We start from the raw sequence: 16,810 nt of genomic DNA on the forward strand, positions 1-16,810 counted from the left end.
TAAATCAATTAGAGAAAGAGAAACCTTGCTAAAAAATGTGAACTTTTAAGCAAGAGACTTGCAGAGCCAAAGAAAAAAACTGATTTTGATTCTTGAGAAGAGAAAATGAATTATTTTTATTATTATTATTTTAGAAATAAAAAAAAATTAAGAATGTTGATAAGAGAACTCACATAGAAAACAATAACAACCCCAACAGTATAATCTGAACGCAACTTAATTGAAGCATTGAAAAACCCATGAAGATAAAGGTCATATAACACAAATCTATTTGCTGCAATTAGAATTGACCACCACATAGAGCAAAAAAAGCATTTGATGACATCATCCTAAAGAAAGATGATAATTGTAAACCCCACAAATCAAACAACAAAATCAATCCAAAAATCAACAAAAAGAGATAGAACAAATACAATTAAAACTACATATCAATATTTGTTGTCCTTTGTCATCACTAAAATTGAATTTGTTTTATGTCTGTGATAATAAAATGAATGGTTTGGAAGCAGGTCTATAGTTATCCAAATTCATCATATAATATATCAAATTAAATCTATATCTGTCTAGTTTCTATAGATTCAAACCTCTCATCAATTGGAGTTTTGTTGAGCACGTTATGGTCAATTTATTACTGACTGTTCAATAAAAACCAAAACGTGTGTGATGATAAAAGGAATAGTTTGGAAGTGGGACTATAGTTATCCAAATTAAGTATATATCAAATTAAAACCTTGTCTGTCTAATTTCTAAATATTCAAATCTCTCATAAATTGGAGTTTTATTGAATAAGTTATAGTCAATTTACTACTGACTATTCAGTGAAAACCGAAATGTGTATGATGATTAAAGGAATGGTTGGGTAGTGGGGCTAAAGTTATTCAAATTAAACATATATTAAAATCAAGCCCTGTATATCTAGTTTTCAAATATTCAAACCACTCATCAATTGGATTTTTATTGAGCAAGTTATGGCTAATTTTCTATTGGCTGTTCAATGGAAATCGAGAAATAGGGGAAACCGAAATGTGTATAATGATAAAAGAAATTGTTTGTAAGTAAGACTACAGTTATCCAAATTAAGCGTATTATTTATCAAATTAAAGCCCTTTCTATCTAGTTTCTAAAAATTCAATTCTCTCATCAATTGGATTTTTATTGAACAAGTTATGGTCAATTTACAACTGATTGTTTAGTAGAAATTGAAATGTATATAATGATAAAATGAATAGTTTACTTAACCCAAATTTAAGAGATTATCATATTAGGACTGATAAGAAATATTTCAAATAACACCTATTAATTGGAAAATGGAATCAGCCAAAATTAATTCATTTAACATATATACTTACACATCAACAGGACATAAACAATTAATCATTCATATAACAAATTAAAATACACAAATGTTTTTCAAAGAAAACATATTCAACACAAATGATTTGCTTCTACTGATATAGATATGACACATACTCGCAATTTTACTGACAATAAGATTATCCTCGATTTGATCTTAGTAAAGTACATGAACATTTCCTTAAAACGAATATTACAAAATTTAATCGATCTTCATGTTAAAATTGTTAAGGAACAATTATTCATTTGTATAACAACTGTAACCTGAAAACGAAATCAACAAAAGTTAATTAATCTTCATATTAAAATTATTAAGGAATACACTTACCGTTCGACGGGACTAACACAATTAATCATTCAAATAGATTGACCGAACAAAAAAATCATTCAATCAAATAATAACCATTAAAATAGTTAGGAAATATACTTACAGTTTCATATTAAAATAGTTAGAAGATGTACTTACAGTTCAGAAGAACGAATCAAAATAACAACTTATTTGACAATGTCAATCGGATATCCTGCCTTTATTCCATGCCAATTCATAAATCTTTGACATGTAAATAACAACAAATACATAAATAAATAAAAAATCATCGATTAACAAAACCATGAAGAACAAACGTATTATTGACACAACCTAACATGACCTATAAACAATTAACAAAAAACCAGATGTATTGTTGACACCAACTAATATATTGCGATAATACACAACTAAACATACGCCCCTTTTATAACCCCTTATTTAGACCTTTCGTATGCCAACACAATTAAATAAGAATTGAATACGAAGAAACGTTTGTAATGTCTATACAGTGCACATATATAATTATTAATAGCAATCCTAGTCAAATGTCATTAAATCACAATTATTAATAGCAATCTAATGCACCTATATACTTGTTATTAATACACATCCAACGCATCAAAATGGTTATAACTTTGGAATGTCAATGCAATGCACTTATATTATTATTGTTATTATTGATTATTAATACATATCCAATAATTTTTATTAATCATTAATTGTAGATAGAACAATAAATACAATAGCAATCCAATGCACCCGTATACTTATTATTAACGCACATCTAATGCATCAAAATGGTTACAACTTTGAAATGTCAATACAATACACCTATATTATTATTATTAATTATTAATACAGATCCAATATTTTTTATTAATTATTAATTGTAGATGGAGCAATAAATATAAACCCAACGTGTTAAGATGAAGCAATAAATCCTACTTGTCAATCCAATGTATCAAGATGAAACAATTCTACGGTTCCAAAATGTGTTACGTGTCAAACAACAAGAGAGTATTCAGTATATATATATATATATATATATGAAACAATTTTACGGTTCCAAAATGTGTTACGTGTCAAACAACAAGAGAGTATTCAGTATGTATATATATAATGAGGGTGATAACATCACTTATATATATATATATGAAACAATTTTACGGTTCCAAAATGTGTTACGTGTCAAACAACAAGAGAGTATTCAATATGTATATATATATATATATAATGAGGGTGATAACATCACTTGTAACTGAATTCTTTTAAAAAAAAAATTAGAAAATAATACAGCTATCGAAAGATGCACACCAAATTTATATATCGAATGATATAACAAAATCCTGACCGTCGATTAATTATAAATTAATATTAATCGATTATCAGGATTATGTTACGTCATTACAAATTCTGTACGTATCTTTTAAGTTTCGGTAGCATTACCCAACAAAATTACATACACTAGACTAACCCTTCCCACCCATCCCTGCAAAAGAAGCCCCCTTTCCCTCAGTCCTTGTTGGAGCAGAAACGATTCACTCATAGCGGCTTCTCCGCCCAACACCTTCCTTCAGTTCCTCTTCGCCGCCGTTAGCCACCACCACCCTAGCCAATCTCCTCCTTGTCCTTATCTCTCAAACCCATCGCACCTATCTCGCCACATAGAAGCTTTATCTCAAGCCCATTGCACCTCCACACCACACAGAAGCCTCATCTCATAAACCCCATCGCACCCCCTCACCACACACACCCTGCCAAATAACCAGTTTTCAATTTGAAGGGTCAGGTAAGGCTTCTGTTCATTCTTCTTGGTGATGACGACAATATCATTCAATTTTTATTTTTATTTCCAAGAGTGGATTGAAATTATTAACCTGGGTTCCGAAAGAAATATTGAATTTTTTTCAATCGTATAATTTCCATTTAATTGATTGCTTCATCAACTGCTGCAAATCAAATATCAAACAACGGAATCTAGGGAGCGCTCAAAAAAAAATGATGAAAGTGAAATTTTTTATTCTGCATTACTGAGTGAAAAACAAGCCAGCCTCTTGGTAGAGGCACAATTACTTGGAATGGATGATAATGGAGAGAAGACAAGGTACAAAGAATTTTAAAGATCGGAGAGAGGTATGGGTGAAGTTGAGTATTCTTCAGTTCTAAATGTTGCAGTGGAAATGCAGAAACTATGAACCAACTATCTAAATTTATCTATGTACTAGTTTAAATATGTGAACTAGGAATCGTGGGTTTTGTTTGAGAAACAAAGTAGATGAGATTTGGAAATAAATTATTGGTTAGGTTGTGGCTTTATTACTGTATTGAATGTGGTTAATTAATTTTATGTTTATCTTCAAAATTATTGAAAATTGTGAGGGTGTAAGAAATCTGGAAACAAATACTGTTACTTTTTTTTTTTTTTTTTTTAAATTAAACCATGACTTGAGTAATGGTAGAATTTGTTGCATTCTCAATTTTATAATATTGTTGTAGTGGAAAACAATTTGGGCTTTTTCTAATTGCTCTTTGTATCAATCTTAGACTAATTGGCGAGTTTTAACTGATCAATTGGAACTTTATTTTAAACGTTCTCAGAAGTTTAGTTTTCTCATCAAAACATTAATTTTCTTTCTTGCTCTTTGTGTCAGACTTGGACTTTTGCATAAGTGTTGGGCAACTGTTTTCTGCTCTGAAGCAGCAATTGCAATGCGGGGAGTTTCTACACTGTCTTACCTTGTTGGTCAATTAACTCGGTTTGGCACTAGGGTCCAAACCCAAAGTTCTAGTTGGTATGCAATGAAACAAATTCAAATATCTAACCAAAACATTGCAAAAGGTATGTCATCATTTGAGGGTCAACCCAAGAATGAAATACTGGAAAGGTATCCAGAACAAAAAGCTGAAAGTTTAAGGAAACATCAAATTGGGGAGAATATTTCAAGAAAGGATAAGATCAATTTTCTTGTAAGCACACTTCTTGACCTCAAGGATAGTAAAGAAGCTGTTTACAGTTGTCTTGATGCTTGGGTTGCATGGGAACAAAACTTTCCTATTGCATCACTTAAGCAGGCTTTGTTTGCTCTTGAGAAGGAACAACAGTGGCATAGAGTTGTTCAGGTTATTAAATGGATGCTAAGCAAGGGCCAGGGATCTACAATGGGAACATATGTGCAACTGGTGCGAGCTTTAGATAAGGAACATAGAGCAGAAGAAGCACACAAGTTTTGGATGAAAAAAATTGGTACTGATCTGCATTCCGTGCCTTGGCAGTTATGCAACAGCATGATCTGTATATATTACCGAAACAATATGCCAGAAAGGCTCATAAAGCTTTTCAAAGGCCTTGAAGCGTTTGATCGTAAGCCTCCAGAGAAATCAATTGTGCAAAAGGTGGCAGATGCATATGAGATATTAGGCTTACCAGAAGAGAAAGAGAGGGTACTAGAGAAGTACAACGATCTGTTTACCAAGACAGAGAAAGAAGGCCGAAAATCTAAGGCAGCATCTAGGAAAAACATGAAATCAAAGCATCGGAAAGACACAAGAATTTCTGATGGTGTTACAGAAGCTTTAGATGACATACAATAAGGTCAAGTATTACTGTGAACTCGTTTTCTCTGTTATTAGAATCTTGGGATAGTCTTTCTTCATTGTATGAATCCTGGGTCAAATGTCATTGCATCCAAATCTTTCAGGTCACATGTTATTTAATCTCAAATTATGTAATGGTTTGATAGACCGAAAATACAAATCAACACAAGAGAAAAGGATGTTTTTGATTGCCATTTACCCGGATAATGCTAAATCTGCCCCAGAATTGATCTTCCTTGAGAGTGTAATGTCTGCAATTTACAGTTTTGTCAACTCTTTACAGGTTACATAACGCACTTGTTCTGACTTTCTGATGCTTCTAATGTTTTTGATTGGGTTTGTTTTAATATTTAAAGAATGAAGCTCAATGTTTCTAATGCTTGTTCCGAAGTATAGATAGAGTGAGATTAAAAGATTCTTGACCATTTTAGAATTAGAGCCAATTTCCTGTATACAAAAGCTTTATTACATTCATTAAATATCATGCTAATAGTATGGAATGATCTTTCATTACTTTTCATATTATTACAAAAATTTGCAGCTCATTGGTAATTCTTACTTTTATTTTTAAACACAAATTAGTTTTCAAGGATCCATCTTTGCAATTTAAATGCTATCTGATATTGTTTTTAATATGTTTTATGGCTAGTAATGTAAAACAGTTAACCTGGAAAATTTAATCAATTGGAGATTGTACAAGAATTGGAACTCAATACTCAATAGTATTACTTAATTTCTTTTACCTTAAAAAAATTTAGGAGATCAATATAACTGTAAAAATCCTTCCAAAAATTATTAAAATCCATTGTTCAAGGCCTAAGGGGAATGCAATACTTTTTGACAACAACGAATATTGATTAAAAAAATTAAACAAGACGCATATGTTAGTATCCCATTTGAATAAATGCTGGAATATCATGGAGACACATTCATCCACTCTTAAGCAATTTCTGTTTTGCCAATAGACAATTCATCAACTGAAGAACCATTGAAATTTCAAAAAAAATTACAGTCACACGATAGATTTTACATTTATAAAATATACTTGGTTGGGCTGATATTAAACAAGATTCTTTATCTTTCTTTACAGAAGAAAAGGTGTAAATTTACGATACAGTATAACTCTAGCATCCACATTTTCTGAAAACTTTGTGTTATTCTTCCTTTCTTTCTACTTCCAGTGCTATCTCATTACGACGTTGAAATGGAAGCGTAAATGGTGGATTATACTGCATCCACATATACGAAAGTTAGTGCTGAAAAGGTATTGTATGACAGAATGCTCAAAATCAAGTTTATTCAGAATTTCTTGTCACTAAAAAGTCAGTTAAAGAGATTACCTGAGCAACTTCAACTGAAGCACCCTCTTTTACTTGATACTTTATGTCATCTTTCAAAGCATTTCGCAATTTTGATCCCCGTCGTTGAACTTCTTCATCAGTAACAAAACCTGATTCAAGTAATCAACAAAGAACATCATTAATCATGTAATGTCTGCTATAGAGAGGACTGATGAGAAATTAGAGTACAATGCACTTTATGTTTAGTTTCTTCCTCAATGAAAAAGAGGAAAGAGATCATTGCAGCACCACAAAAACAGAGAACCTGACATTCTAGCAACCAGTGACCTGGAACTGGATCCTAATATGAAGCTACCCGGGCTGCTGATGGGGACAAGCAAAATGGCAGTTGGTAAGATGGATTTGAAGGAGTTAGAACCAATGGCGTCATTCAAGTTTTATGCAGATTTTTCCTTAGCCGAGTCATCTTATTTCCAGAGCGCTCTTCTCTCTGTATAAATGGGAGCTCAATACCAAAGAAGTTTTTCAATCTTTCTAAGATGTTTTTTATGAATAGTGATTTTAATTTTTCTTCCTCAAGAGTTATTTTATTTTGATTAGCTTGTACTCAATACCAAAAAAGTTTTTCAATCTTTCTAAATTAGTATAAGAGCAATTATTGCTGCTGAAATAAAAATGACTAACCCAGTATTCTTAATCAACCCAACTACTGCACAGGTCTCCTCAAAAACTTCAGCTCAAAACAATTTAGCATTGTTATCACTCCTATCAAACTTGACAGATTAAATTATTTGATCTGGAAATCACAAGTTATTACTTCAATCAAAGCAAATCATTTGGAAGGAACCATTGATGTGACTAAAAAGGCACCCAATCCAACTATTGTTAGCAGAGAGAGCACTCAAGTTGCAACAGCTGCTGTCGATAAAAAATTTCTCAGACTGGAAGAGGCAGGACCAAACACTTTTAGGGTGGTTACTGTCAACCATGTTCGAAGGCATCTTGAGGTATTTTAATAACCTCAAATGAGGTTTGGACTGCACTCAAGAAATTATTTTCAGCCCATTCTAACACCCAAATACTGCAGCTCAAAATGCAACTTCGGGACAGAATACTAATAAGGGGAAAATATTAGTATCTTTTCCACAGGCAAACTTATGAACAACAAACCTGAGAAGGCAACCACGGCAACAACTTTCTTCGGCACCTCTCTTATCCTTATAGATGGATCTTTTGGTAATGGCAAGTTGGAACCATACTTTGAAGGCATGACAAAAGACATCTGCCACTTATCTTCATCTGTCAGCTGCATAAATATTTAATAGAAAATTAGAAATAGAAAAAAGAAAAAAAAAATCTTGGTAGAAGATAAATCCATAAATACAGTAATTTAACCCCCAAAAATTATTTGATATAAAAAGATTTGTGTATGAAATATAAGCAAAATGTGGACAAACAAATTTCCAAACCAACGTTCAGATTAAAGCAACACTAGTTGAGATTACCTGGAAGTAAAATTAAACTAAAAGTAAAAACATCTTCAAAAGGTCCAAAAATTAGTATATTTGACAAAAATAATTATTTTCTTCACAATGTCATCAAATAGAAATCAGAAAGATAACACAAAATTACACCACAAGTATATTTCAAAAGTCAAGAGTTGATGATAAAGAAAATCCATAGAAAATTTGAAAATGATAAAAGAATAAAAAAGGTTCTACGTAGAACATTGATGAACAAATCTAATTATTTAATCCCCAAACACTCCTTGATATCAAAAGATTTGTCTATGAAAAATAAGCCAAATGTGGAAAAACAAACTATATTTAATAGAAAATATAATTTAAACACCAAACATTCTCTGAAATAAAAAAGATATAGATTTGTATATGTAAGAAATAAGTAAAGAGTAGAAAAAAAAAAATAGCAAACTAATGTTTGAATCACAACAGTCCTAGTTGAGATCAGCTGGAAGTAAATCAAACTAAAAAATCCTATTACACCCTCAAACAGGAATCAGAAGACAAGACAAAATAACACTCCCAGTATACTTCAAAAGTCAAAAGTTTATGATATAGAAAAGAATGAATTATTAACATAAAATCAATGTAGAGAACTAACCCTCTTTGTTATCACAGGTGTTGTCATTTCCATTTTCTCACCATCTGACTGAGTCTCACGCGTAATAACAGGTGTAGTCATCTCCATTTTCTCACTTATTGTATTCTAAAAATGGCGCAGAAAGAGGCAATATTCACCATAACAAACTCAAACAGAAACAAAGAGGTATAGTTCATAAGTAAAACCACCAGAACTACCTTACCAAACAGGTACTCAGCCAACACATTGAACGATTGAGATGCACCATTGAAATCAAATCCAGTTTTCCCAGGCATCATCGTTTCAGCTATAAAGTACGACTATTTACACAATCACAGCCAATCAATTTAGACTTATATGAACATAAAAGCAATGAAAACATAATGCGACAAGAACAATTAACAAGTAGGCATTGAGGTGATAAACATACATAAAATACTTGAAAGGTGGAAAAATAAGGAGATTGACTGAAAAATCAACTACGAATATATATATATATATATATACCTCAACTTCTCTTATCTCGTACTGGTCTGTTCTACTCAAAACCTTAAACTTCACCGTCTCAAGATCCGGAACTACATAAAACCCAATAACATAAAACAAAATTTATATACAAGACACACTGAAAATTTCAGCTCCACATAAATTTTTAAACCAGTCATAAATTTTGTGATAAAATAAGGACTTTGTTATACATCCCAGTATAGACAAATAACCAACTTATATGATTCTTATAATTTGGCATATTTTGACATGATCAAATTAGAACAATCTTTAAGTACCAAATAACTTAAATAACCATCCCTCCTACCGCGAGCCTCGTTAATTGGCGCCAATTAACAGTATAGTTAATGCTAAAGGAAAATTCAGTCAAATTACAACATGAAGATTGAACAATTTTGTCATACAATATGAGGAGTCTAGAATTTAAAAAAAAAAAAAAAAATCGACTTAAAAGAGGTTTGAGGTATATAAAGTTGTACCTGCCATCAAGGCTTCCTCCAAATTCCGGCTCTCAAATCTTTTGGGGAAAACATATCTCGCAGTCTCAGTAGCCAAGTCCACAAGAACTGCTAACAAATTAATCAATACATAAGAATAAAGAAAGTAACAAATTAAGAGTTAAAGAGAAAGACAAAAATAAAACAAAAGAGAGAAAGATAACATGTACGTCGCTGAGAAAGAGAGGAAGTTTGGGAAGCGAGAGCCAAGACAAGAGAGAGTCGAGCTTCAAAACCAGACATGGGTTTTCTTTCACTACCACTGGAGATGGCATTGGTGATTGTTAAGGAAGATTTCTTAAGGGGTTTAGTTAAGGTTTTGGGTAGGGAGTTGTGCGTGATGAGTGAAGGTTTCGAGAGAAGCATCTTTTTGAATTCAGCTTCAGTTTCTTTCTGGGTTTGAATTTCTGTTGGGGATTTTAATTTTATTCATATTATTGATGGAAACTATGGTTTAGAGTTTTCCCCGGAAATAAATAATTTCCAATATTTTAAAGAGAAATTATCGTTTCAAATAGTTTTACAAATTAAACAAAAGAGATAAGAGACACAAATTTTATTCCTGGCCAGTAGTACCGGTGGCACTATTTTGGATAGGGAATCGAAATCACTTTATGAAAAATTTCTCAAGAAATATCGCAATCATATTTTATACAAATTTGAAGGACGAACATAAACATTCACTCATCTTCATCAAACTCATCACTAATCATTCCTTCCATTGAAAACTTTGAAAACCTAGCCTATAAACTCATTTTGGTCTCGGATTTCAATTGATTTTGGATTTTAGATTTAAGGTTTTTGATGGAGTTATTGGTTTTGAATGTGAGATTGGGTTAATTGTTGTTTGATGGTGTGAATTTGAGTGATTTTAACGTTTTCTACTGTGGAAAATAATAATAGGGACTTGTGTTTTTTGACCGACAAGGGGTTTCAGACGATCCGAATGACCTTGTTGGACAAAAGTTGCAAATCATTTGGAGAAGAAAGAGCAGGTTTTGTCAAAACCCTAGGATTGGCCGATTGAAATGATTCGATCACTTTAATAGTGAAGGGTGAAGTTGGTTGAATTCGACCAAATGTTGGCCAAAACCAGTTTTCAACGTCCAACCAATTTTTAATCCAAATCTTCCAATATTGATCGATACTCTTACTTAGATTTGTATAATTCACCCATTTTCAACATCTCAACATCAATATAAGCTTAAACAAAAATAGCTTATTAAATATGTTTTCTATGCAACATACTTAATGATTTCTTATTTGGAACAATTTTCAAATTGGAAAACTTATTGAATTATCTCTTCTAAACCCTTTAAATAACCCAATATACTGCCCAAATCCAACAGTAGCTCTTTGATATCACAAAAACAAGTTTTCACTCAGGATTTTAGAGTTCAAGCATGAGTTTTTCCTCCTAAGTTCAGATATTTGTCAATGTGGGCAATTTCGTCCCAAGAGTTTGTGAAAAATTAGATTTTACAATTTCTTGAGACACTTTCCAAAAAGTGTTAGTTTTCAATTCAAGGCTATTTAATATAATTTCTCAAACCATCAATATTTTTAAACCCCTCAAAATTTATCTTTTATTTCTAAGGATATTTTCATTCTAACGGATAAAATTTTATAAACACATAAAAGTTTCATTTATATAAACAAATAAGACACTTAATAGTGGAAAATAATTATTAAAATTATAAATTTGTTTAAGGATATTTTTTTCTTTCATTTGGTAGTTTAATTATATATTTGTACGCGGAAAAAATTTAATAGAAAAAAAAATTAAAAAAAATTTATATAGAGCAATAAAATAATCTAAAAATTTGAAATAAAAAATAAAAACAGAAACAAAAATCTGAAAATTTTTAAGAACATCAAGAAAATTGAAAATAAGAAAAAAGACAATATATATATATATTTATTTATTTATTTATAAAGTTTTAAAAAAAAATAATAACGTATAAAAATTGAAAAAACTAACTATAAATTAGATAAACAAAAGCTAGCTATGCCAAGGCAACCACCAAGGCCAATGCCTATTTAATATTTTATATAATTTATAATGGGTTGGGATCCTATGACTTAAAACTTTTACCTTGTTTTTATTTTTATTTTTTAGGCTTCTTACGAAAGAGTTAACGTCTTTTTACCATCCAAATAATGGATTAATGACACTTTCTCACTCATAGATTTTTTAAAATATCACTTTACTATCCAAATTTATATTCCCACGACGAATAAAGAGCAAACTCGTTCCAGGTTATTGAGGCTTTTAAAGAGGTGAGGTCAATGAGTCTTTTAGTGGTTAGAATTGATCGAAATTTGACTTGGAAGGGGTGACTACGCAAACCTTAATTATTCGATTACTAATGATTGGCGAGATTGTCAAGAGTGAGTTTGAAGGGTTTTGATAAGTGATAATCAAAGAAGATAATGATGGTAGTATAATATCGCAATGATGCCAGAATCAGAAACAAAATATAAATTTAGGTAATAAAATGATACTTTAAAAGTCCTTGAGTAGAAATGTGCCATTAAACAATTATTTGGGTGGGAAAAAATTGTTTACTCTTCTTATAAATTGTTCATTTGTGTAGACCTAACATGATGATATAAAGGTTTAAAGTAATATATTTAATGTCAACTCAACAAAATTTGTCACTATTAGATTTACACGGACGGTTCAAAAAAAAAATGTTAAAAATTTAAGTCATAAGATCCTGGCACTTTTATAATTTTAATGTTATAAATCAACAATACTTTAGGGTTATTTACGTCTTTCACAATCACACAGATTAAGTATGACGATCTCTTATCATTAAAAGATATTTTTATATGAATAAATTTGTCTTTTTTTTTTTTTAATTTAATAAAACTGTAGCTCTCTAAACCGTAATGGCCTTAATTCTATATATAAAAGACCATGCTAATGATATTATGATGATTCATAATATGATGCCATTATATTGTCTCCAAGGTTTTTCATATCTTTGGGTTTTGTGATTTTTTTTTTCTTGTTCTATAACTTAAATCTATTATGGTCATTTATCTATTTTAAAATATAAGATTTGGGAGCTTGTTTATAAAATTAAGTTTTCAAGAAACTCAAAATCATAGTTATTAGTATCCTACGATATGCGATACATATCTTACGTTATAATTTGATACAGGTCGTCAATGATACATCTCAGAGAGTGTATCATAAACATTTTTAATATATTGATATGTATCATACGATACAATACATATCAGTTTGTATTTTTAGAAATATTGATATAAATCGATATGATTTTATTAATTTGTGCCAAAGGTCTAAAAAAAATTTCAGGTCGGGCTGAAATAAATCCCATTGGATCCAGGTCACCTAATTTGGTTCACTAAAACTCACCCAAATTTATCTATTTTGCATGAAGAAAGTGAAGAGTAAGATGTGTTACTCATTTTGCATAATAATAATAATACAAGTAAAGATATAAATATTAATATTGATCTTGGAAATGATATGAATAATTGAGAAGAAATAATATAGATTCCTAATTTTTTATTAATTTTAATTATGTAATATCATAATATAAAACTAATAATATCACAAAATTTGTTAATTAATCTTTGGGATATATTAATTTTAAAAAAAAAATTATTATTTTATTATTATTTTTTAAAAAAAGGCGTATCTTATGATATAATACATGATACACGATTCGAAAAATCAGATTTTCGATACACGATATAATACGTGATTTGACAATTATGCTCTAAATAATACCAACTATAATCTTTTAGTGTCCGACATGTATTATTCAGAATTTACTATAAAATAGATAATTCCTCTATTTTTTCTTTTTCTTTTTTTCTCTTAATTTCATAATGTTTGATAAACATGGAAATGGGAAAAGTGGATGATTATTTATCAGTACACATAAATCTAAAAAATTCCCAGAGTACAACATAACAATCAACAAAAATTCGGTTTCAAGTCTACTAGCAGTTATTAGAAAATTGTAATGGGAAACAATTCCAAAGTATTCAATAAGACTATTTTTAAAATTATAAAACCATTACAAAGATGGACATTGAAAAAAAAAAGTCACTAATTTGTCAAGACCTCCTCTTGCTGGGAATGCCAAGCAAAAACATCTTTGTATGCTAGGTTCCCACCAAATATATCTAAAGCACTGCCAACAGTAACATCCACCCGTCCCATACCCGCCGTTTTTATCTTCTCTAAATCACCCATTGTCGTCACACCACCTGCATAAGTCACAGGAATCTACCATCCAAAACCCACATACATAACCAAATTATAATCATATAAGAATGCATCGCAAGAGCATAGTTAAACAAGATTAAGGGTCTTATGGAGATGGTAAAATCAGTAAATGTAGATCAATATGGAGATGGAAAAAAATTCAGTGTTCAGGAGATTAACTAGATGAAGCTACCCAAAGCATTTAGAAAATATCGGTGCAGAAATGCAAATATAACAAGATATTTTGTGCGACAAATAAGAAACATGAACATAAACACAGCTTTGAAATTACACTACTCACCGGTGAGTGCCTGCCAAGCAATGCTACAAGCTCTTCATCGATACCAAGCCTACAATAAATGAAAACTGGAACTGAGAATTTCCTAATCAATTATTTTCTGATATGAGATGACTGTATCCTTATCAGTTACAGTATAAAACCTTATTTGTACTTTGGTTTTCCAATAAACAACTAGCTTAAATTATGGGTTGGCAAAGCCAAACAACAGTAATTTAATTGATTGGCAGCAATCCAAATGAAAAAACAAAATGGCACTTACTTTTTCCCTTCAACATCAACACCATGGACCAGAAATTCATCTGCATAACCGGCAAGAAAATCTAACACTTTTTCATCAAGATATACATCACTGAATTTCTGCCATCTATCAGTGACAACTGCATATTTACCATCCTGCAAGTCAAAAACCAAAACATATGATGCTAAGGAAATAGAGAGTTGAAGCTAATACTTTCCTAAGTTAGTTCAGACAAGAAACAGTAGAAGTCCCTTAACAGAACTAACCTATATGTTCAACTCTTATGTTACTATCTCTTCCAAACATCCACTATTTTTTATACCATGTTTTGCAAAGGAGAACCCACCCCAAAGCATTAAAATGGTTAAGTGACCACCAAAATTCCATTAGTATACCAGAACGTCAATAGTCCAGCAATTGAATATGTCATATTCATGCCTAATTCGTTAATATTCAACCTATGAAAATGGGAGAGTCATATATTGTTGATTCGATACCTTCTTTCTGCAACTAAGGTCCAACACAAGTCTCTGCTTCCCAACGTCACAGACAAGATCTTTAAGCCTTTCAAGGTCCATTTGACCATTGCTAAATACATACTGTAATACATCAAAGAAGAATGTAAATTAATAAGTAATCTATGGAAATATATAACATAGAGAAATCCTCTTCACAGAAGAAACAGAAAACAGTAATATTAACAATGACAAAGTAAGATTAATGCAGAAAGATATATGAAGTAAAACATATTAATCTTCCCAGGATATTTCTTAACACCGATATCAAAGTGTTATTGCAAATACATCAAACTTGAGCTCATGTGCCAAAGTTTATAAATTAAAAAGAAAGAAAGCAGAAAAAGGTAAAGGTCTTGGATTTTAATTGCACTTCTAATTTGACATAGATTTGAGATTTGCAAGTTCATGTAAACAAGAGAGATGAAGCAGGATGAGGCATATCAAACTATCAAATTTAAAATTGCCTAAGAAAATAGAAAATAGCGACATACTGAAGTGACAATGACATGGCTGGCTCCTTCCTCAATGTAACTCAAAGAATTGTCCGAATTGATCCCCCCTCCAACTTGCAAACCGCCTAGAATATTCCAGTCCTCGCAGTAAGTTCAGCAGAGGAAAAATCTGTAAGTTTTAAACATATTATCAAACAGAAATAGTTTACTCTCAAGACAACTCAGCACTTAGAAATCTTCATTTGAGCCACAAAAAGAGGTTTCCTTATTTTTTGGTTCTTTTTTCACGGAAACAAGCAGGGAATTTATATTTTTCATTGCTCGATGATTGGATCGAATATATAACATCTGTGATAAATTTTCCTGGCAAAAGAGATTCAGGCCCTAATCAGACCACACAATTAAGTTCAGCAATATGTGCATTCCCATCGTCACTCCCATAAATACCATAACCTAAAATCAGTTTGATATAAGAAAAAAAATTATAAAAAATGAACTTTTAAGAAACTGTATTTTCCTTAATGATAAAACCACCACAAAAAATCACAAAAGACTAATGGGTACCAGGATAGGCATGAAGCGCTTGGATGGCTGCAGCTTTACTTAAAGGGTCAGCTCCAAGCATTATAAGATGGCCACCTGTAAGCCCATCTTCCTTGTACAAATTCGCAAACTCTGCAGCGGATTTATCGGATTCAAAATTCGTTACAAGCTTTGTCCCATCATCCTTCGAATCACTAAGAGTTGACCCAACAATTTGTTTCACCTTCCCCTGATGAAATTACTCAAAAACTGTAAGCCTATAAAATAAATTAGTTAAAAATTTAGTAAAATTGGAAAGTACCTTGTGTATGTCGATGCAAGGACGGAAGCGAACCGCGCATCGGACGGTGAGACGCGAAGCAATCTGGAGGGTACTTGAGAATGGGGTGATGACTTTGAGCTTGAATCTTTTGTGGAGGAATATTGGGTTTGGAGAAAGCGAAACTAAACCTCGTAGTGAGGCCATTTCGAAGGAAGACTGGTTTCAGAACAATGGAAATTGAAATGAAAAGGATTTTTTTTTTTTTTTTTTTTTTGTGGCTGTGATTGACAATGGCGGCTGACAAAATTTCACGACCAAGACAGCAGCGACCTTTGAACTTGAAGACGAGAGAAAATTACTTAAAAGGACTTTTATTGGGGGCCCAAATAAATCTCACCTTTTATTAGAGTTTCGTTCGCCTGAAATTCTAGCTCTGTTACGATAGAATTTGCAAAATTTGATGGAAGTACTATTTTACCCTATTTGTTGTGGTTAAGTAAGAAAAACTTTAAAAAGATGAAAATTACCAAAAAATATTGTTATGCCTAAAAAGTCAAAGCTGACGTAAGCTTACATTAACAAGCA

The 16,810-nt window shown here is 31.3% G+C and overlaps 3 protein-coding genes across 4 annotated transcripts; 1 reads left to right on the plus strand and 2 right to left on the minus strand.

Annotated features, from left to right (window-relative positions):
- The first annotated feature begins 3,144 nt into the window (after window positions 1–3,144).
- Window positions 3,145–5,321, plus strand: LOC116132738 (pentatricopeptide repeat-containing protein At4g18975, chloroplastic). Its single transcript, XM_031418400.1, has 2 exons — window positions 3,145–3,452; window positions 4,315–5,321. Exon 2 carries the CDS (start codon window positions 4,373–4,375, stop codon window positions 5,252–5,254), a length of 882 nt encoding a protein of 293 aa, XP_031274260.1. The 5' UTR covers window positions 3,145–3,452; window positions 4,315–4,372; the 3' UTR covers window positions 5,255–5,321.
- Window positions 5,322–6,332: 1,011 nt separating this feature from the next.
- LOC116132739 (heme-binding-like protein At3g10130, chloroplastic) lies at window positions 6,333–10,148 on the minus strand. Of its 2 annotated transcripts, none has more exons than XM_031418401.1 (8): window positions 9,827–10,148; window positions 9,645–9,731; window positions 9,166–9,236; window positions 8,877–8,978; window positions 8,680–8,784; window positions 7,729–7,864; window positions 6,598–6,707; window positions 6,333–6,486 (listed from the first exon to the last, which is right to left on the minus strand). In XM_031418401.1, exons 1-8 carry the CDS (start codon window positions 10,026–10,028, stop codon window positions 6,412–6,414), a joined length of 888 nt encoding a protein of 295 aa, XP_031274261.1. In that variant the 5' UTR covers window positions 10,029–10,148; the 3' UTR covers window positions 6,333–6,411. The 2 variants fall into 2 exon arrangements, with proteins under 2 accessions (XP_031274261.1, XP_031274262.1); XM_031418402.1 differs by having other exon boundaries at window positions 9,833–10,146.
- A 3,469-nt stretch (window positions 10,149–13,617) lies between these two features.
- On the minus strand, window positions 13,618–16,587 carry LOC116132735 (1-(5-phosphoribosyl)-5-[(5-phosphoribosylamino)methylideneamino] imidazole-4-carboxamide isomerase, chloroplastic). The gene is made up of 7 exons (XM_031418397.1): window positions 16,265–16,587; window positions 15,985–16,192; window positions 15,460–15,545; window positions 14,948–15,049; window positions 14,472–14,605; window positions 14,213–14,261; window positions 13,618–13,932 (listed from the first exon to the last, which is right to left on the minus strand). Exons 1-7 carry the CDS (start codon window positions 16,427–16,429, stop codon window positions 13,753–13,755), a joined length of 924 nt encoding a protein of 307 aa, XP_031274257.1. The 5' UTR covers window positions 16,430–16,587; the 3' UTR covers window positions 13,618–13,752.
- Window positions 16,588–16,810: the final 223 nt, after the last annotated feature.

This window comes from Pistacia vera, unplaced genomic scaffold (genome assembly GCF_008641045.1).
Source record: "Pistacia vera cultivar Batoury unplaced genomic scaffold, PisVer_v2 Contig26, whole genome shotgun sequence".
Classification (NCBI taxonomy): Eukaryota; Viridiplantae; Streptophyta; class Magnoliopsida; order Sapindales; family Anacardiaceae; genus Pistacia; species Pistacia vera.